Genomic DNA, 22,259 nt, shown 5'->3' on the forward strand with positions numbered 1-22,259 from the left:
TTTTTTGTTGTTGTTTTTTTATGTAAACATTCTGAAAGTTTATTATGAAAGGTTAGAGGATAGAACATAGGCTACAGTTTGTATAAAAATCATTATGTCTATGGAAGTCCCCATAAAACACGGAAAACCTAAGTGGGTGTGTGTGGGTGTGTGTGTGTGCATGCCATGCAAATACACAATGCAATATCTACCTTAAATGTTAAGCTAAACCCAGGTTTGGAATTTACTTTATCATCCTCTTTGAAAGTAAGACACAAATCTATATGATATTTGCTCCGCACATGCGTATTCATGTTTTTTACTGATCAGATATGATTAATCAAAACGATTCCATTTACACATGGTCACTTGTGCGCTATATGCTGATTTAGGCTAGGCCTACTAAGTTCAAGAAGTGAGTTCACGTCACCGAAAGCAATAGATAGCCATAGTAGATAGCCTATGTGAGCTGCATTTTATTGATTAGCTAATTTCAAAATCTAAGTATATACTACAAGTATCTATACTTTAAATAAAGATGATGGTTGTGTGTTGAGCATCTGCGACTTACTTTCAGTTTAATTTCCCTCAGCCTAAAGTTTGCGCATTGACTTGATGAAGAGATTCAGCTGCTCATCTGGGTTGATGTACAGTAGCGCTGTCATATCTGTCTATAACATGTCTTATTGCCTACAACACGCTCTCACACGTTTTTTTTATTTTTTTAGCATTGTTGGGGGGAGTAAAATTTACATTTGCGGTTTCACCAACCACATGTTCAGTTTCGTCTGGAATGCGTCAGATCACCTCCTGAAGTGGTTTGAGTGATCGGATTTAAATCCGTTTCAGAGGGCAATTAGGCTACACATGGTCTTTTCACGGTCGGATTGCTATCCGATTACAGAAAACTCATGAAGTGGACAGGTGTAAACAGGCCCTTTGATAGTGAAAAAATTGGAAGACGTGAGTCTCGACGTTCCGAAGATATCGGCAAAAGTTTTTTTTCTTCTTTTTTTTCTTTTTCTTTTTTTCCCCTCAAGGTCAGGTGTTCACTTCATGTCCCTTCCACAATAAATAGCTTATTATCATTTTATGGGTGTTAAAACGGTTTGTTGTATTTGTATGACTGAAACAAAGGGAATGAATGAATTTGAATTAGGCTAAAACATTTTGCACAATTGCCATTTTTAAAAGCTAATTACATTTGCAATAAACGGTTAGCCAGCTTAATTCAGAGCATTAGTTACCATCATGGTGACAAGTGGTGCATGCAGCTTGATTTGAGAGCAAATAAAATCTTTATATTGTTGCACTCATGCAGCAAGTGCTGTATAACATATATTGTTAGCATGATAACATAGTATGTTAGCAAACTAGCTTGTTAAAACTATAAGTTAATACTAATGAAAGTGTTCACATTGAGATTACATGAAGGTTTTAAGTTAAATGTATGAAATAGTGTACTCTGATTTTAATTGTTCTTAACTTGAAATGTTTAAGTATAAACTTAAAATCTGCCAGTTCTGCTTACTTAAACTTTGAATTTCAAAACTTAAAAAAATTGAGGCAATCGATTGCCTTAAATTTTTTGAGTTCTGCTAACTTATTCGGGTTTACAGTGAATAGGTGTTGGGGTGTTGTGGAAAATGTAAACTACTTATGGATATTATTGATTTGTGATATTTAAGGACACAATCAAAGGAAATATGTGAAAAATCACTTCGTTTCAACATCTAGTTTTTGTGTAGTGATGAAAAAAGAATTGTGTACTGTACTCAGTCTACCCTATACTGAGGAGTCAATAATATGAAAAATAATAAATAAAGTTAGATAAACACGGAAAACCCCCCCAAAACAAATAGTAAGTGATAAATAGTGTGCCATGTTTAATATTCTTTCATAATATGCTTTTATTCATTTTTGTACCCCCTCTTGTATTTTTCTTCTTTTTTTCTTTCCTTTACATCTCCTGGCAAATAATTTTCAATAGATAAATTAGGCTTCTTTATATTCTTTTCTTGTTGACTATTGAACTATAACTTGTTTATTGTTTGAAAGGTTGTCTTTCTTTAATTTGCAATCCTAAAAAAAAGTGATAAATGGTAGAAGAAATTGATGTCAAATGATGTCACTTATTGATTATATAATTTAAAGTGAAAGTTCACTATTATTTTGAGACGAATAAGGAGTCGGATAGAGAGATGAATCATCCTTTTCTAATTAAAATGAATGTTTTTATAAATGCGATTAAACACAACAATTCTATCGAAGCATATTTTGGTTGATTTGGTTTCATGGAATGACTCATGCCTTTTCATCCCTGTATGTTGAGTGACGAATCAATTTCAATGTGTTTGTCAGGCAATCCTAAAATATGTTAAGCAGGAGCTCATGTTTACACAGGCAATTGACTTGAGATAGACAGAGACCTCCTCTTCTCTTCCCAGGAGGTTCTTATTCTTCAGAAACGGTTTTGGGTGTGGTCCAGGCTTTATCATAGCTGTCTTCAATAACCTTTTAAAGGGTAAGTATTGCTTAAGGGATGGGTTTTGGTCAGGTCTTGGCCACGCGTAGCAATATACATGAAATCACAGCTGTCTTTGTGAAATATTTCAACATAATACATTTCACCTGTCATTCCCAATGCTCACTTTGTCATAACGGCCTGTTTAACCTTTTGTGTATGTACTTGCATGTGACAGATATAACTTTTTCACCTGCATTTCGCCAAGAGCGACCCTCTGAAGTTGTACCAAGGAGAACCTGTGAACAGAAAGTTGAGAAGTTCAGCAGAATTTATAGAATACTTGCAGAACATGTTAAACCAGGAGGAGAGTTTGTAAAGCACTTGTTTGTTTGCTGGAACACGGAAACTGTCAGAAAATATAATATATATACTTATTTTTTTTACATATTTACAAAAAACAGCACACCCAACCAGAGTTAATTCCCTCACTCTGACCTGAATCTCTGAATCAAATGAGGACAGCTGAAAGCATTTTGTATCTAATTCCATTTGTATTACATAAATCGTTAATGATTTGCATTCTCACTGCAGGCAAACTAAAATGCAGAGGTAAGTTTCATGTCAGGGTTTATAAACAAACTCTAAACAATGTCGTTCTCTCCTGGAGGCATCACTTTGCCACCCAACCCTCTTATGTGACAGTAATGTGTGCAATTGATCATTTTAATAAACCATGTGTTGCTGTGGAATAACTATCAAGTCACTGTAAAGGGGTTGATGCTAGAGGTGCAGACTAATCCATTTCTTTCATTCAATTAGAACAGTTGATATCTGTTTTATCTACTGTAAATCAAATATATAATATGCTATTTGACAGTTTCCATTCAGAAACTAAAGTGTTTAAACACTGAAAAAAGTGTACGATTTACTTTGAAACAATTTGTACTCAAAAAATAAATATTAAATATGTTATTATCTGTAGGGGAGGACCACACACATGCATTTTGAGTTTCATGTTTTATGGGGACTTTCCATAGACATAATGTTTTGTATACCCGGTATCACGCTAAAGCGTGTAATACACACGCTGGTCCACAAGCGGATGCGTGTCAATGTCACGCTTTGCCTCCTCTAGGCGTGAAAATGACACGCATGAATGAAGGTTGAGTATCGGTTGAGTATCGGTAGGGGGCGATGATTTCCTCAATGCCAACAACTCCCCACGGAGCAAAGAGAGAAGCGATATATTGCATTCTCCAAAATTCCCGCGTCAGGTCGGTCAAAGCCATACATTTTTATTATGGTTCTGTAATTTAAGAAATACTAACGTTGCTGTAGCCTAACGTTATATTTGTGTGTGTGTGTGTGTGTGTACTGTGGGGCTTTTTAATCTATGGTGCTGTTAACGTTACCGTGGTCAATAACGTTAATGGAAATTGATATTAATTGGCTAACGTTAATTAATTAATCACAGAAAGCTGCAATGACTGCATATTATGTTATATTAACATTATAAAAAGTTGTTATGGTCGATGGGAAGTAACTTGATGATGATGATGATGATAATATGCGCGAATTTCGATAATGAAATATCGATAGGCCTAAACGTTACTGATGTTGTATCTATTCTAATCTAAAGGATCTATCCACACATACAAAATATCGATCCTAAGGTGTTTTTTTAAAAAACAGTAATTTTATTTATTTAGCACGAATTTATTTTATTTAGAAAGTATGCATTAAATTGATTAAACGTGACAGTAAAGGCTTTTACATTGTTACACAAATATATATATTTCATGTAAATGCTGTCCTAATAATTATGATGCTGAAAATTCAGCTTTGATCACAGGAATAAATTACATTTTAACATATTCAAATGGAAAACAGATCGCCTGTTTTAAATTGCAATAATATTTTACAATATTTGTTTTTACAAATATTTACTGTATTTTTTATCAAATAAATGCAGCCTTGGTAAGCAGATTAGACTTCTTTCAACATTAAACATCTTACCGACCCCAAACTTTTGAAAAGTAACATGTAACATTTTCTATAATTATGCTAGTTTGTGCAATTAAATTTATTTTGATTGATCGTTAAAGTTCAAATGGATTGTGTTATGTTCTGTAATTGTTGTTAATAAATCTGTCAGAAGAAAATGTGCAAAATTTTACCTATTGGGTACAACAGTGGCAGTCCTTTAAAAATTAACAATGGTTTTACTACGGTAACCATACACACACGACTAATTACAGGTGCATCAAGAGCACAAATCACAAATTATTTTAGAGGTCGTGAAAATGTATTCATAATTAGCATATTAATGATGCATTCACCATCTCATATATCACGACACACTGCTTCTGTTCATGAATGCAGTTTACATGCTAAATATGCATTGTGCAATAACAGAATCACAGTTATCTTCTTTATTTTGTTACAGTTCTGCGTCTATAATATGACAAATCCATGAAGCCTTGCTGCAAGAGAATTAACTATGTTTTTGTTCCCCTTTGTCCAACAGCTCCTGTTTTTACCCACCATCCTTCCCTGTTACCGCCACCTGTATCTCTTTATAAGAAAACCAACGGCTCTTTTAAGAGCCACTCCTAATACTCCTCTTACTACCTCTCTCTCTCACACACTCTCTCTATTTCTAATTCACTCACTCACTCACTCACTCTCTCTCTCTCTCTCTCTCTCTCTCTCTCTCTCTCTCTCTCTCAATTTCTTTCTCCTAAAGCTTCACTGTCTTCAAGTAAGTATTGTTACTCTATTCTTTATTTTTCTTTCACATTACTCTCTCTCTCACTGTCCAAAACATTTTTAAAAATGTAGTTTTTAATTTGCAAAAGTTTTACCTATTGGGGTACAACAACACTGGCAGCCCTTTAAAAAAATTAACAATGGTTTTACTACGGTAACCATACACACGACTAATTACAGGTGCAGTGAGTGCTCAAATCACAAATTATTTTAGAGGTCATGAAAATGTATTCACCTCATATATCAACCCAAAGTGCATGCTTTTAAAAGTAAAAAGTATTGGTATCAGCGTTATTGAACCCTTTATTTACTTGGTATCGGATCAATACCAAATTTTGCAGTATCCAGTGTACTTTCTGTTCTGTGGTGTGCAATCTCACTATCTCTTTCTCATATTTTATGCAGTCCTATAACAAGCTGTCATTAATAACATTGTCACATTGTCTTCCTCTCTTCCAGAAGCCTGGTGTCTTCAAGTAAGTATTGATTTTTTTATTATTTAAATCTCGTCCTGCTTTGTTTGTTTGAAAGAAGTACTTCTCAAAATCTTTTTGTGTCTTTGTCACTCTCTCTCTTTATCTATGATAGAAATGCCAGGCCAAGGGTCAACAAGGAGAAATTGTATGGTTTGCCATACAGAAATGAATGTGGCCTGCAAAACTTGCAACACATGCAAGGAAGAACAGCCACATAAGCTGAGGCTAAAAAAAAAACTAAAAAAATTTGATCAGAAGAGGGAGAGCTGGGTGGATATGCAGAAAAAAAATCGGACCACCTCTCATATCCAGGATGAAGCTGTGTTGTTGGTATGCGATTGCTTTCATTGTTTTTATACAGGTTACGCAGGTTATTTTCCAAATGTTGCTATATATATTTTCAAATAATACATGTTACTTTGTATGTATGTGTCTTTGTATTTTTAGCTTGAAAAATTGCAGGCACTGGGTTTAAGGGGGGTTTTACTTTTGTCTAAGCCTGGAAAAAAGCCGAATGCTTGGGTGTCTGAGGTTTTGGCACCCCGCTGTCAGCTGAATGTGACATCACATACATGCCTCGAAAGAATTAAGGGCCTGTATGATATTGTTATTCAAGGTAAGAATATTCTGTTATTTTATTTTTTTAAATGTCCTGTATTTGATGCTGTCACAGGTAAGGCTGTGGTTGCCTTCTCTTGACTAATAGATCATTCAGATTATCATTGATGGTTTTCGCTTACAATTAAAACTGGTCCTAGCAGAGTAACTTCACGATAGCCTATATTTTATTATTTGTTTGTTTATAAAGAACTATGACATTGAATTGGAAGACAAGGTAATTAGCCATGCTATAATTTTAATTACAAAATTCCAGTAGAAAAAAATGGCACAATTGGTCAACCACCAGACTAACTCAAACATCCATCACATGTCTTAAGAACATTCACCTATTAAATCAATACTGCTTGGTAGAAGTAGTTTGGTAGAACAGCACTTGTTAGGTCTATACACATCTCTTTTTGCTACTACGGCTGCAACCAACGATTATTTCTACTGTCGTTTTTTTTCCCTTAAATTAATCGATTAGATGTTTGTTCTATAAAATGACGTAAATTTGTGAAAAAGGTTGATCAATGTTTAATAATTCTGTACTTCTACAATGTAGGCTGGACCACACAAGTTGCTGCAGAACAACTTAATGAACCTTCATCAGCAGCCCCAGTTGAACCCCCAGCAGGACCACCAATGGTCACACCAGATCAACAGGAAACAGTGGCCCTGCTTAATCCCCCAACAGCTCTAATGGGACCCCCAGCAGCACTTATTGAACCACCGAAGTCCCCAATTGGACAGTCAGTGTCCCTTTTAGCACCCTCAGTACAACCACAGCTATCCCAGAACCTGGGGAAAAGACCCCACTCCCCAGAAGAACCTTCAGAAGCCTCCCCAGTTTCTCTTGAAAAAGGTAAGCAAAATTGAAATTGTATTGAAAATAAGTTGTAAGCCCCACAAAACCATTCTCTTACTTTGTGTAATGTGAAACTAAACAAATTCAGAGTCCAGAAACATTTATTATTATTATAATCCTAAAAAAAAATTACACAACTGTTTTCAACATTGATAATAATAATAAATTACACAGTGTGTCCGTGAGCAAGGCAGTGAAGGCACTTTACTCCAGGGGCTCCAGAGGGATTGTCCCTGTAAGTGCACTGTAAGTTGCTTTGGATAAATCGGAAAAAAAAAAAAATATATATATATGAGTGTTTATTGAGCATCAAATCATCATATTAGAATGATTTCTGAAGGATCATGTGACACTGAAGACTGGAGTAATGATGCTGAAAATGCAGCTTTGATCACAGGAATAAATTACGTTTAAAAATGTAATCAAATAGAGAACAGTTCTTTTAAATTGTAAAAATATTTCACAATATTACTGTATTTGCTGTATTTTGAATCAAATAAATCCTTGGAGCCTTGGAGACCGGAAGTCTTCTTTTAAAACATTAAAAAATCTAACCGTTCTAATGATTTTGGCCACCACTGTACAGTATATACATTTTAAAACGATTATATGATTAGAACCTCTCAAATTCCATGAACTGCTGCTGTTGTCATTACTTCATTACTTCAATAATGCCTGTGTTTGCCCATATTTAGGACATTGTTTGGGTGTTTTGGTGTTTTCCTATTCATGGTCCACAATATATTGAATCACTATCGTTATTGCAATATCTCCTTGTGCAATATCATAGGAAAATGTTGCAGAAAGTATGCAATATTTTGTTTATTTTGTGGAGAGAGGCGTCCATGGATTCGATTTAAAGCCCAATTGGTCCACACAGGTCCACTACACGAACATCCCAGCTAGAAATGTTTTGTTCTAAAAACGTTCTGAGAACATTACCATGAAGTTCTAATAATGTTTTCAGCGGGTAGTTTTATTTTGGTTCCCAGAATGTTCTCCTAAAACGTACAAAGCAAAAACTCCAGTGATAAAAAGTTAATGAGATAATTAAGTGATGAATTGAGTGATGATTGAGCATTATTGAAGACACCTGATGTTAACAAGCAGAATCACTGAAGGAGAAAATCACTATTTTTAAGTCACCATTATGGAGAATAGTGTTTGTTTTAGTTGAGCTCTTGACCCTTACATTTTTCACTTAAAATTTTGTTTGGCTGGTGTAAGGACACTCTTACACGTTATAACTGGCAGATGAACAAAGAGAAAAAGTGATCAGATGTTGTTGGTTATGTTTTGACATAATCATCACTTGACCTGAATCACAAAACTCATTTAGAGTCTAATCTCTGACATAGATTTATATTGTTGATTACAGCATCACTGTGATTCTAAAAAATGAGATCCAGAATGTTCAATATAATCCGAAGTATTTCTTAAAAGTTGTTTTGATTTAAAAAAAAAATATATATATATATATTTTTTTAGGCACAAACATACATCAAGATTGAGTGTATGAATCTCAACAATGGTGGCAAACAAAATAAATAAGACAATCCAGATCATAATTTATTCATACTGCAATGCATGGTGGGAGCCATGAATGGGTTTTGATTGGTGGCACCAAGAATGTAAATGAAATGTAAATGAAATGAAATGTAAATGAGTTTAGTGATTCAGGTCAATTGATGATTATGTCAAAACATAACCAACACCACCTGATCACCTTTTCTCTTTGTTCATCTGACTGATATAACTTGGTTACAACAGCCAGACAAAATTTAAAGTCAATAGTTTAAGGGTCAAGAGCCCAACTAAAGCTAACACGGACCACCATAATGGTGACTTAAAATTAGATTTTCTCCTTTGGTGATTCTGCTTGTTAACATTAGGTGTCTTCAATAATACTTAGGCTAATCATCACACAATTAATAACTTAATTATCTCATTAATTTTAACACTCTTCAGTGTTCATTTAACACTCATATTTTAACACTTTAACCCTTTGAGTGTGGATCAGATAAACTCTTCTGAGAACGTTCCCTGCTAGCTGGGATACCCTATAGAACACCACATGATGAGTGTGGCTCTGGGAGACAATGAAAAAATGGAAATTGGAGGCGAAAAATATCAGCAATGGGGCCAATCAACTTTTGTGTTTTTACATATGTTGAAGAATGTCTAAATTAATATCGTTATCACAATATTCATGATCAATATTCCAATATCACATTTTGTCAATTTCGTGCAACCCTAATTCCCATAGACACTTTGATGGAAATTGATTTGCAAGATCAACTTGTCTATTCAAGGTTATAAAGTTGTGGAATGATAGGCTATTTTCAGCTGTGATTACTTCACTGTGATGACATTATTCCAAACTGATTGTACAAGTCCTTCAGCGGCTTTAGCCTGCTAATGGCAGAACCTGGTTATCCTTAAAGGAATAATTCACCCATAATGCATAATTTATGTATCAAGTGCTCACTGTGTGCTGCCTTCAATTCCTGAAACAAAGTTTTAGTTGTTCATGGAAAGACATTTTGACAAATAAAGCCAAGTCTTCATTATAAACTGTGCTTAAATATTTTTTTTACATATTTTAAATGTTTCCCTGTGTTTAACAGATGAAGTTGTGGAAGGAGGCTGCCCTGCTCCCACTACTGTGCGGCCAAATAAAAGGAAAGGTGTGTTGATGTACTGCTTGTCCAGCTTTCTGTATAGGAGTGTGGACTGAATGCCACAAAATTGATGAGTATGAGCTGCAGTATCTAGCTACAGTCTTATTGCAATTATCTGGCAACATAATAGCATACATAGTCAGAAAGTAAAATACATGTTAATATTTGGATTTTAAAACCATTCATGTACATAATAAACATCTAGATATTTGTACTCAGATCTCTAATATGTTCTGAAAAACCTACAATAAAGTCTGGAATTTTGAAATGTGTAGGAAACCTGGTTGTATTATTCGAAATGGGTCTGTCTAAAGAGCACTTTTTAAAGCACTTTCTAAAGGTCTCTCTCTCACCTTAGAAAAACATTTTGACAAATAAAGCCCAGTCTTCATTATAAACTGGTTGACATGGATGCAACATTTTGCACATTTAAAAAAAATTATTTTTATTTTTTTTACATATTTTAAATGTTTCTCTGTATTTAACAGATGAAGGTGTGGAAGGAGGCTGCCCTGCTCCCGCTACTGTGCGGCCAAATAAAAGGAAAGGTGTGTTGATGTACAGTACTGTGTGTAAATCCATACATTGGGATTGATATTAATTGTTGTGAGTCTTCATGAAGGCTGTATTTGCATTTGTAAGTGGCTGTGGCCTATTAGGTTTGGCCAATGTCCAAATGCATATGTTCATTTGTTTATTTAACAGTAGGGCTTGAACAACTAATCAAAATCTTACTGAAATCGCAATATGGCCTACTGCAATTTTCAAATCATAGGAGGTGCAATATTTGTTAAAGGCAAAATTTGTGTTAAAATACCGTTTTGAATTAAATATTGTGCTGCTGCAGAGATGTCCTGGCCTTCACATCATATTCTACAGCTCTTTGTTAGATTCAAATCCTTGCAAAAATATTTTTTTTCCTTTCAGAATGCCCACATACAGTGACAGGGAGCCAGGATTATTACCCTGTGAAGAGGGTTGCCAGATACAGAGTTATCAAGGTTAAATACCACTAAAACACTATACAGGTTACATAATGTTCTTTTATTGGTGTAATGGTCTTGAAAAATTATTGGTGATTGGTATAACTGCTAAACATAGCAAATATTTGAAACTGAAAAAGTCTCACTATTTTTAGGGCCAAAAATGGAAGCAAGTGGAGTGGGAGCCATGCAAACTCTGGTAAGTACGACTTCTCATGGGTAACACATAGCCAATTAATTTTAACATGCACAAACTATTGACATATGTTAGGTAACCCCACTAAAACACAGCTATTGGAAAACGGCTACAGGGGTCTTAATGTGTGTCTTTGTGTCTACAGTTCATCTGCAGAACCAAAACATCTAATTGCATATTTCCTTATTGTGTTACAGTGGAAAGAAGTGGCCATTGGAGTGGGTGGTGGATATGGACACTTGTTAGTGCTCCCATCAGGTGCCCAAGAAGGTGCTGGAGCACTGTTAGGTTTTTTTTGTTTGTTTTGTTTTTTGCAATAGTTTGTCTTTCTTTCTTTCTTTCTTTCTTTCTTTCTTTCTTTCTTTCTTTCTTTCTTTCTTTCTTTCTTTCTTTTTTACTGTTGTGAATATAAACGCTTCTTGCGACTGGACCCTTTCATTGCCTCTTTCAGGTGTATTTCATTTTGCACTTTGTATTGGGTATTAATACTTTCATGTTTTGCACTCCAATTATTTTCAGTTTTGAGTGGCTTTAGTTATGATTTGTCGTTGTTTACTGTGCTTTCATCAATAAAACATTGAGGAATTAATTGGTTCTTTATTTTCAGATACACTATTTATTGAATTGTACACTTCATTATATGAGCATCCAAGACAACATAAAATATATATGGGAATTTATTCAGAGAATAGTTTTATAAAAAAAAAATAAAAAAAATAAACATTCGTAGCTTTTGGTCCTTAACTTTTCTCTATATAGAAACCATACTGTCTCTCCTATGAATAATACATGATGTCCTGTCAGTGTTGGGCTATTGAAACATATCAATCATCCACACTAATTATTTGATCACATATTTTGCCTACACATTTCATCTGTCAAACAATGGAAATGCCTTTGCATACAGCACCATGATTCTAAATGGCAACCTGTTATACAACTATACAAAGCTTTTTTGCATAAAGATTGACAAATTTGGGAAATAACAAAAAAATGTTTTAAATATATGTAAAACTACATTACATAATGTGTTGATTAATCGTACCATAATTAAAAATAATGTGAACTGTTGTCCTACCAAACACATTGTGAAGTTTTGTTCAATAAAAATGGTTTTAAAAGTGTGCCGGTGACCTCATAAAGCATTGTACATATGTGTTGTGTCATTATGACATACAGTTTGTGATTTTACTTTGTCCTGGATGGAGCTGTCCCTGGATTCCCCTTCCTCTTCAGATGGCACTGTTATTACCAACAGTGTATAGATTACTGCAAACAGATGTCTTTCATTAACAAGGTAATGTACAGGAATATATTTATAATCTTCTTAGCAATTACATTACAATTACTATTGTAATCAAATTATCTTTACTTCAGTTACTTGAGCACTGGACTTTTGAAAGATATCATGAGAGCTGAGGTGTCTTTTGGTCAAGGACCAGGTTTAATTTTTTTTTTTTTTTTTTTTTGTAAAACTGACCCTGAATCAGACCTCATGATTTGGTATCTTGCTCTGCTTGTGGTATAGGCTGGAGTGAGATTTCAAAGTAACACAAAAGTAATTAGTAAATCTAATTACTGTATTGCTCTTGGAGATATGGGAAGTGTAATAATGACATATGTACGGTAAATTAGATGACGATTGTCTATGTAGCCACTTAGCCATATGACCACAGCATAAAAACACTTAATTATGAACTATAAAAGTATGGAATGGGAGGATGGACACTGGATATCTATAATGATTTTTAATGTAACTCACCTCTGTATTTTAATTCATATTGAATCAGATCACTCTGAAACACTTTTTTATCAGGTTAGGGTTTGTGAAAAAGAAACGTTCCAAGAGGCCCACAGTGACATCTGTGATTCAAATAAGTCAAAATAAACATTTCATTAATGAATTTGCCTACTGTGTCCAACAAATATATTTTAATTAACATTTATACATTAGACCACTTCATGTGCCTTTGAAATGCATGCATGACACAAGGGCTGAGTGGGCAGAGTGAAATTTTTTATTTTGTCATATGATTAAACCAAACACATCACTGGAAAGGTCTTGATCAGCCGAGTAACAGCATTGCAATCTGAAGGCTGTAGCTGGCTCCTGCTTTGAAATATTGACCTCTGAACTTTGCCATTGATGCATGTTGTGAGTCTTATAATTCAGCAACTGAATGTGCTACAATGATGAAACCAACTGTTATATAAAGCTCTTGAACTCTTCCATCATGAGGGCTACCGTTTGGTGCGATCACCAATAGTGGACATCACCAAAAATTGTAAAAATTGAATCTCACCTAGTTATTATTTATAATTTAAAATTTTGACCAAACTACTGTGTTTCACATCAACCCATACCCATGAGTGCACTCTCAGTTTTATACTCCAGACATCCATTTACATGTTTTAGTAATTTACAAAACAGAACTACAATTCCCTGTTGCAGCAGAGTACAACGTGATAGACCACCCGTTAAATATGTAGTTCTTCTGGTTGGCAAACTAGGGTTGTAAGTAAGTAGGGTTTCAAAAAGAACTATAGTATAAAGTAAATTCCTAACAGACATGCTACTGCAAAAGCATAATACGTGTTGTATTAATTCAGACAAAAAAACATCTTCTTAAGGTTATTATTATTGGCTAAAATTGCTTGTTTGGGAGATTCATACTAGTTGCTAAGGTAACCGTGATTGCGCAGGCGCGTAGCCTGACCACAGAAACGGAAGTAAAAAAAAAAGTGTTAGGGAAAGAAATATGAACTGATATTGCCAACAAATAATTTAAAAATATGTCATCCTTTATTAAAATTTGTGTTTTCATGTTGAAATCCAGGCACTAGATGCTAGGGGCGTTTTCGTTGACATTTTGGAGAGGCAGGGTAGGCTACACTCTGGACTGGTCGCCAGTCCATCACACAACCACTCACACTCCCATTCACACCTAGAGCAATTGTAGAGTCTCCAATGAACCTATTCTATTCGTTTTCTTAAGGTTAAATATTTTAAACTAATGTTTTTATACAGAAAATAATGATAAAAAATAACACTATTTACATAGCACTTTTTTTTTTCTCCCATGTAAAGAACAAAGTGATATGTGATACAAAGACCACAAGGACATTCATACATAAATATATGCGAGTAAAAAATGGTAGACATGAATTAAAGCAAATAGCCTATAATTGTAAGCTGATATTTACATGTTGTCTAGTGTTAATTCTTGTATCCAGAGTGAAGTTATGCAGCAGGATAATGAATAACTTATCTTATTTATGGCTATAATTTACTAATTAATTAATACAACACATAACTGTATGCCTACTTGACAATTAGCATGTGAAAATTTTATTTTGTGCGATTACACACCCTGTGTAATATACCCTGTGTACAACTGGCATACAATGTTAAGATAAAAATGAAAAATCAGTAATTTAACATCTTATTTTTAAAAAATCAAAACAACAGCTCAGCATGAACTAGTTTGCATCCATGTACAACATCGTTTTATAGTTACCTGAAGTAATGCCATGGCAAATTAGTTTCTTTTGTTGGCAAGATCAGCAGCAATAACAACAGGAAATACTACTATGGGTATTGATCAGTCATTTCTGGAAAGTATTTAATGTAGTGACATGTACAGTAAATGGTTCATTCCAAAAGTATTATTATTATTTTTTTTTTATCACTGTGAATAAAACAATCAAACTATTACATCAATTTAAGTGTAACATTTTTGTACAGTAAAGGTCATTATGTTGACAAGATGAGATGGGCAAAGCTTGGGGAAGTCACCATTGTAAGAGGCTGGAGTCATTCGCAAGCTCTAGCACCACAGTTGACAGTAGAAATAGTCCATGTAACATCGGAGGTGAAATTTAAAAACCGACCTGCTGTTTGTGAACTGAGGTAACAATAGCCCAAAATAAAAGCACTGTATTAGACATTCATTACACTTCAAAAAGTTTTTTGTTTTTCTTGAAACACACCTGCAGTCCAGTCATAATTGACATGCAGTCTAAATGCATCCGACCAGTTAAAGGGATACTCCACTTTTTTTGGAAATAGGCTCATTTTACAACTCCCCCAGAGTTAAACAGTTGAGTTTTACCGTTTTCGAATCCATTCAGCCGAACTCCGGGTCTGGCGGTACCACTTTTAGCATAGCTTAGCATAGATCATTGAATCAGACAGGACCATTAGCATCTCTCTCAAAAAAATGACCAAAGAGTTTCGATATTTTTCCTATTTAAAACTTGACCCTTCTGTAGTTACATCGTGTACTAAGAGATGCTAATGGTCTTGTCCGATTCAATGATCTATGTTTAGCTTAGCATAGATTAATTTTTAACAAAAATTAATTTTTGTAAAATGAGCCTATTTCCAAAAAAAGTGGAGTATCCCTTTAAGAAGCACTCATTTACACTGCTTCAAAATCACTGTCATCTGAACTCTCAAAATCAACTTCTTCATGGTCCTCTGGTATCTCCTCGGGCCCATCCTCCAGCAGAGAAGCAGCATTTGGTCCTAAAGCCAGGCTGTAACTTGAGCATACGACTTGGAACTTCTCCTCTACATCTGCAAGCCTTTTCTGAAGAAGACACAAGAGCCCGCGATGACCCTCTTCACTTAAACTGCCTAGAAGGAAAAATTAAAAGCGAGGTATGACAATACTTCCATTGTTGTTGAGCTATTCATTAACTGACTTTACTAAAGAACTACAAACCATTTAGATCCAGCCACAAGGAATCCATAATGTAACACTTGAGGATCTCAAAATGAGTGAGGTTATAGGATCCACAAAAGCATTACAGCAAGAATGTAATAAAAGTTAGCTTCTTACCACTGTTTCTGCAAGAAGACATTTCTGATATCATTGTCCTAATGTTTCTAGCCAGCTCTCTGAGATAGGTGCAGTGCTGTCTCATCTCCCTCATCACAATGATCTTTTCCTCTTGAAGCCGCACTTTTGACATGAACACATCAAAAATCTTCTTCTTGGTGAGGATGTTGCTGGATTCTGAAGTCACACAAATAACATCCCTTCAATACAAATTTGACCTGTACAGTCTAAACAGCAGGCAAAACCCAAGTAGTGTATGAACATCCCATATACTGGTGCAGAGTGCAAAAATGAAATAGAAATTTAATCAGATAAAACATGGCATATGTTTACAGTAGCATATTCAACATATCATTAGTTTGCTTAATCACACAGACAGACACACACAGACAGACACACACACACACACACACACACACACAGACACACACACAGACACACACACAGACACACACACAGACACACACACACAGCCATGTTTATGTGATTTGTGAGGACATTCCATAGGCGTAATGGTTTTTATACTGTACAAACTGTATATTCTATCCCCTTACACTGCCCCTATCCCTAAACCTACCCATCACAGGAAACATTCTGCATTTTTACATTAAAAAAAAACACTGCTTAGTATGTTTTTAAAGCCATTTGAAAAATGAGGACACCCAAAATGTCCTCATATATCACCTATTTTCCCGAGTGTCCTCATTTGCAGGTGTGTTATCATAAAAATGTCCTCAGTTGTCATGAAAACAAACTCACAGACACACACACACACACACACACACACACACACACACACTTAGAGAGAAATTGCTACTTACCACTGCTGTGCACTTCCCACGGCCATATTAGACTGTCTCCCCCCACGGAGAAACCGCTCTCCACCTTCTCCTCAACGATGCGTTCCTCATCTGGCACCTGCTCATTGTAGAGCTTGATTGTTTGCAGGAGTTTTCTCTTCTCTTCCCACAATTTTCTTCGACGCAAGTGTCGAATTTTGTTGCTGTCTAAATTTTTTTAAAAACACAGAAAACATGATGCACAAGCATATGTATACAGATATCAGAAAGTTACATGAAATACTTATAACTGACTTAAGAATTAATACATCAAAATGAAAAAAAAAAATCAAATGACTTAAAAGGCATAATAATAGGCCTAATATCTGTAAAATTAAAAAGAAGACATTTTAAAATTAAGGACCTAAAAACACTATAATACAAAAACAATCCACATAAGACATCTGCAAGTAATAAAAAAGACACAAATATTAGATGAGTTTTCAACATACCAGTGTGATTATAAAGGCTGGCTTTTTTTTGATGAACACCAAGAAACATTTGTTCAATTGATTTCTGAAGGTTATGTTGGTCATCACATCTGGTACCTACAGAATCTTAAAGCAACAACAATAATACAAGTTTATTATGATGTCTTTCAAGTTCAAGTTCAAGTTCATTTAGAGCCCCAAATCACATCACTGTTAACAGTGTCAAAGGAGTTTACAAGCCCACAAGTTTATAGCAAACAAAAACAGGACAACGCCCCCTTACTTAATCCTTATGCATGGCAAAGATTCTCACTTATACAATTGCAGTATTAGTAAACTACTTAGAAGAATGTCCATAAAATACTGTACCATCAGTAGCCCATTGTCTGACATCATGTACCCACTGATGCACGATGTTCTCAGGACACCCCAGTTCACTGCTCAAATCCTCCAGTTTCTGAGACTCAGCCTCAGCCTTTTTCAAAGTCTGGTGTAAAAAAAAAGATTTTTGACTTTCCAATCTTAAAAAGTGAGGAAAGTCATGAAAGGCTTAGTATACATAACTCAGACATAACATAATACCTTGATGTATCTGCTGGATAGGGCAAGATGAAGGCCTTCCCACTTCCGTCGGTTCCACCCAATAGCATGGACAGTTAGCATGTCATTCCTGGCTTTAAACAACAGAATGATGTGATGGAGGAAAGTACCATTAATGCTCATGGTATTGCAGTTCATCCACGCATTGACAATTGATTTTTAATTTAAGAGAGATGTAATGCAGTTTTATTAATGTACTATATTAGAATATTTACAGCTGTATATTTGCTATGTTATATAATATTTGTAATCTCAGTACGAAGTATTAGACAGTTAGAATAAAAAGACAGGTTTCCTAAAATAATATAAATCAGCAATAATTACCAGATTTTGTCATGTACTTGGTTGTGAGGGCACAACGAGACAGGTAGCTGTTGACCATTTCGACCTCCTCCCCTGCAGTTGTGCCAGCACCTTCCTGATTTTTGCCACTCCAGATTATCTTACAAATCAGCATGGCACTTAAATTATAGTCATATACAGTGTATTATATAAGTAATTATTATTATTTTATTTTTTTAATGGTAAGATAAAGAATATGCAGTACCTCACACTTGGTTGAATGAGCCTTGGCATGCATGACAGAAAGGAATGGTCTCATCTGCAGTAAAGGTCTGAGTTCCAACATGGAGACTGCCAACTTCTCAAGGTAAGGCCAATACTTGCAAGCAATATCTGTGCAATAGAACTGTCCGTTTGTGGCTGCTTGGAGCTCCTTCTGCAGGTACAGCGGATAAGCAAATATTTCCCCCCTGTACATGTTAAGAGCCTTGAGTAGCACTCCATGTCTGCAAACAACCACCTCAAGGCCCTCTTCATCCAGTTTACTTGCTCTTCTGGCCGTTTCACGTGCAGCAGACCACTGACTGGCTCCACAGATCCCTTTGCCGGCAGTCTGCATGACACAATAATTCTGGTTAAAACTGAAAGTTGCTATTTTTTCTAACTAGTTACTTCATCCATCAGGATGAGTCAGGTTACATCACACCAACTGGCATCTTTATAATGATCGGTGACAATAAAGGTTTACTTTCAAACTACTACTAAAGAGGAGCTTCAGAAAATGCATCTTCTACTTTCTCTACTCTACAAACTGCAGAGATAGTCACTAGTATAGTCGCATGACAGAGATAGTCGCATGACAAACTGCATGCATAGTCACTATCTCTTGCAGAGATCTGCTATTACATAATTAATGACTAAACTAGCCACTTTGGATGCCACCACACCTACCATATCTAATTTAAACCTCAACACAAGATTGCTTGAAAGAGTGCATCATGCTCAAAGTGCTAGTAACAAACTAAGTGTATTATATAAGCTTACACCAACTAGGGATACATTATCTATTTAATAAAACAACAATCATACATTGCAAATTTTGGATATAAATCAAAGGTGCAAAAAACTACATATTTTACTAACACTTTTCATTTTACTCCTGATCTCGTCAACAAAATGGTGTACATCAGTGTCCTTGGCAATGAAGGTGCCATCAAAATAGGGTTCCTCTGACCTTGATAGAATAAGAAAAAAATATATGTTCAGTGTCAGACATTATATGTTCTGATAATTTTTAGGGCTGTGAAAAGATTAATCGCGATTCATCTTTTCACAGCCCTAATAATTTTACATGAAGTAAAACAACTACAAGTGTAAAACAACTAACCCTTTTGACTGCCGAAATCGGTACACTTTTCTGTTGCCATCTGCACAAAGAGCAAGCATGTTGGGTGTACATGCCGGGCAGGTGAAGTGCTCTACACTGGCCATTTTTTCACACTCGTACTGGCAGAATGTGTATTCCATGAAGCTTCTTTGGAATACGTCTCCATGTATTTTCCCAGCCTGTACATTTGATTAGTAAAGAGTAAAATGAAATAGCTACACTAATATTCTCTCATCTCTACTTGAGGCAACTTTGATCTACACTGATCTTACCCTTCCAAAGAGACAGGTCCTCCTCTCCAACATCCGCAAAAAACCTTGTCTCGATAATCCTGGTGCAACAGTTTTCATTTCTTCAAATGAACTGAAGACATCTACCGAAAACAGCGTGTCAGCATTCACAGATGCCGGCCAATACCCACTGCTTATTAGGTCGCTCATGTCAGGTGTCCAATGTGCCAGACATAATCTGCACAGCAAGTTTGGCAAGTGCAAATCATACCGACCTAAAATCAAAAAGTAGAACATTGTAACACACAAAGGGACAAGAATAAATAAAAATATAAACCATAATTCATACCATTTATGCAAACCAAAATGATTGCTCTGCCAGCTGATTCTGTGACGTTTGAAGGGTCGCAAGTACATAACTGGACAGGTCTCACTGTAGGCAATAAACATACTGAAAAGAGAAGTGAAATAATTAGTGAGAAAGCATTAAAAATATGTCCAATTAAGATAATAAAAGTAAAAAAATTAAATAGAATAAAACTTTAATCACTTTACCAAAAAGGTTCAGAACACTACCTTGATTGACCAGTGTATATTTGCCATCTTTTTGTACACAGCACACTGTTGGCTCAATGGGCTTGTAAATTCCCTCAATGCAGGACTCCCTGTTATGGAGGGTGAGTTTTTTGTGTACGTATATGTCACAATCCATACACAGCCACTCTTGGGGCATGCAGTCTCTGCAGCGAATGACGGCAGGAGATGTGCAGTGGCTGCAGTTATTTTCTGGAGCCACATTGCAGGACAGCAAGCAGTTGATGTGATGGGACCTTGCTTTCCGCCACTCATCTTGGGCTACAGATTGGCGCAAGCACCATGATGTGGATGTTGAAGGACACTTGCTGGTGCCTTGAACATCTCCTGAGGTCAGAATGTCCTGCAGTTTCTGCATCTCACTGTCTAAAAGACAGAAATAAGAAAATAATCATTCCTTTCATGCTTATTGCTAACTTGCTTAATTACAGTAAGGTCAGGTGTCATCTTACCAAATGAGTGTTGAGAGCAGTTTGATTGGGTAACTGTGGGAACCTCCTCAGATGACTCAAAAGGAGTAGTGCCCTCACTGCCAACAACGGAATCAACTGAAAAGATTGGTAGAAAGGAACGAGATAACAATTTTCATGTCTTACAAGCATATAATACAGTGTTCATTAGTGACTTAAGGCTATAATAGGCTAATTGACATGTCTGACAATTCCATTAATCTCTAAAAGTTTTTTTCCCTCATTATCTGGACATAATCTTGAACTGTTAGCAGCATGAACCTGACACTGATTGCTTCACTTCCACTTAATTTCTTTGGAATTGCTTAGCATTACAGTGAAGTCAATAACATAAGTAACACATCCATCACCATGTTGTGTTTCTGATGGCACAGTTTAACATACAGTATTCAAAGGAAAATTATTAAAAACCGGAAACAGAAATCCTAAGTTTTACCATGGAAAAAAATAAAGGAAAAAGCTGTGCACTGGAAGCCCCACAGTTTGGTGGTCTATGTTTCAAAAGTGACACAAAACCATATTTATGTTACCTAACAAATAGCAAGCTAAATTCTGTATACAATGGGCACAAGTTATATTTAGTTAAGAAAGATTGGGTGGGTAATCACAAAAAATCCTGGAAGACATGGATTACCTGTAGCTGAAGCACGTTTTCGTGTCTCTCCACTTCTGCTTCTTTTTAGCAGTGGACGTCCTTCAGCATCTCTCTCCACCCATCGGACATTAAATTTACTGCCTTTAGCAGATGTTGCTTTGCCCGTTGCTTCCTTTGCCTTGCATGACAGAAAGTGAGCATAGTATGATAACACTGAAATACAGCCAACTCTTGAGCAGTTCATTCAAATTTTGCACTCCAATTCCCACTCTTTAGTATTATTACCAATACTGGAAGATCACTGTCTCAAAAAAAAAAACTTACTTTGGTTTGAGCAAGAAGCATGTCTGCAATGAAAATAGCATCATCTGCTCTCCCTCGGTCTTGCTGAGCAGCCATTTCAAAGATACTATACTGGAAAGGAAGATAAAAACACGGTCAGACAAAAAGAATTGAGGACAGAGTATAGACTATATAAAACTACATTTCTAAAAATGTTTTGGACAGTGAGAGAGAGAGTAATGTGAAAGAAAAATAAAGAATAGAGTAACAATACTTACTTCAAGACAGTGAAGCTTTAGAAGAAAGAAATTGAGAGAGAGAGAGAGAGAGAGAGAGAGAGAGAGAGAGAGAGAGAGAGAGAGAGAGAGTGAGTGAGTGAATTAGAAATAGAGAAAGTGTGTGAGAGAGAGAGGTAGTAAGAGGAGTATAGGAGTGGCTCTTAAAAGAGCCGTTGGTTTTCTTATAAAGAGATACAGGTGGCGGTAACAGGGAAGGATGGTGGGTAAAAACAGGAGCTGTTGGACAAAGGGGAACAAAAACATAGTTAATTCTCTTGCAGCAAGGCTTCATGGATTTGTCATATTATAAAGTAGTATAAAGTAGTAAAACCATTGTTAATTTTTAAAGGACTGCCACTGTTGTACCCAATAGGTAAAACTTTTGCACATTTTCTTCTGACAGATTTA

The 22,259-nt window shown here is 35.6% G+C and overlaps 2 protein-coding genes across 5 annotated transcripts; one reads left to right on the forward strand and one right to left on the reverse strand.

Moving 5' to 3' along the window:
- The first annotated feature begins 3,513 nt into the window (after positions 1-3,513).
- LOC311074150 (uncharacterized protein) lies at positions 3,514-13,139 on the forward strand. 4 transcript variants are annotated; one of them, XM_084100517.1, is made up of 11 exons: positions 3,514-3,720; positions 4,974-5,207; positions 5,675-5,691; positions 5,804-6,021; positions 6,139-6,307; positions 6,857-7,156; positions 9,787-9,846; positions 10,329-10,388; positions 10,768-10,841; positions 10,979-11,022; positions 11,217-13,139. In XM_084100517.1, exons 4-11 carry the CDS (start codon positions 5,806-5,808, stop codon positions 11,263-11,265), a joined length of 972 nt encoding a protein of 323 aa, XP_083956643.1. In that variant the 5' UTR covers positions 3,514-3,720; positions 4,974-5,207; positions 5,675-5,691; positions 5,804-5,805; the 3' UTR covers positions 11,266-13,139. The 4 variants fall into 4 exon arrangements, with proteins under 4 accessions (XP_083956643.1, XP_083956642.1, XP_083956644.1 ...); XM_084100516.1 differs by lacking the exon at positions 3,514-3,720 and having other exon boundaries at positions 4,167-5,207; XM_084100515.1 differs by lacking the exons at positions 3,514-3,720; positions 4,974-5,207; positions 5,675-5,691 and having other exon boundaries at positions 5,721-6,021.
- Positions 13,140-15,309: 2,170 nt separating this feature from the next.
- LOC311078342 (uncharacterized protein) lies at positions 15,310-21,934 on the reverse strand. The gene is made up of 17 exons (XM_084107109.1): positions 21,852-21,934; positions 21,616-21,705; positions 21,331-21,469; positions 20,679-20,774; positions 20,209-20,592; positions 19,982-20,083; positions 19,675-19,907; positions 19,403-19,581; positions 19,159-19,249; positions 18,281-18,628; positions 18,058-18,175; positions 17,716-17,807; positions 17,503-17,620; positions 17,155-17,259; positions 16,685-16,870; positions 15,864-16,040; positions 15,310-15,658 (listed from the first exon to the last, which is right to left on the reverse strand). Exons 2-17 carry the CDS (start codon positions 21,688-21,690, stop codon positions 15,441-15,443), a joined length of 2,661 nt encoding a protein of 886 aa, XP_083963235.1. The 5' UTR covers positions 21,691-21,705; positions 21,852-21,934; the 3' UTR covers positions 15,310-15,440.
- Positions 21,935-22,259: the final 325 nt, after the last annotated feature.

Source organism: Abramis brama, assembly GCF_963993115.1.
Source record: "Abramis brama genome assembly, chromosome: 2".
Taxonomy (NCBI): domain Eukaryota; kingdom Metazoa; phylum Chordata; class Actinopteri; order Cypriniformes; family Leuciscidae; genus Abramis; species Abramis brama.

Bases quoted from the DNA above. Each gene is read 5' to 3' on its own strand.
- LOC311078342 (XM_084107109.1), bottom strand. From the start codon at position 21,690: ATGGCTGCTCAGCAAGACCGAGGGAGAGCAGATGATGCTATTTTCATT. The intron at 16,041-16,684 runs GTAAGTAGCAAT...GTGTGACTTCAG, and splicing joins GTGGGAAGTGCACAGCAGTG to AATCCAGCAACATCCTCACC. The intron at 15,659-15,863 runs GTAAGAAGCTAA...TTTTCCTTCTAG, and splicing joins GTCTTCTTGCAGAAACAGTG to GCAGTTTAAGTGAAGAGGGT.
- LOC311074150 (XM_084100515.1), top strand. From the start codon at position 5,797: ATGATAGAAATGCCAGGCCAAGGGTCAACAAGGAGAAATTGTATGGTT. The intron at 6,308-6,856 runs GTAAGAATATTC...TCTACAATGTAG, and splicing joins GTATGATATTGTTATTCAAG to GCTGGACCACACAAGTTGCT. The intron at 10,842-10,978 runs GTTAAATACCAC...CACTATTTTTAG, and splicing joins CCAGATACAGAGTTATCAAG to GGCCAAAAATGGAAGCAAGT.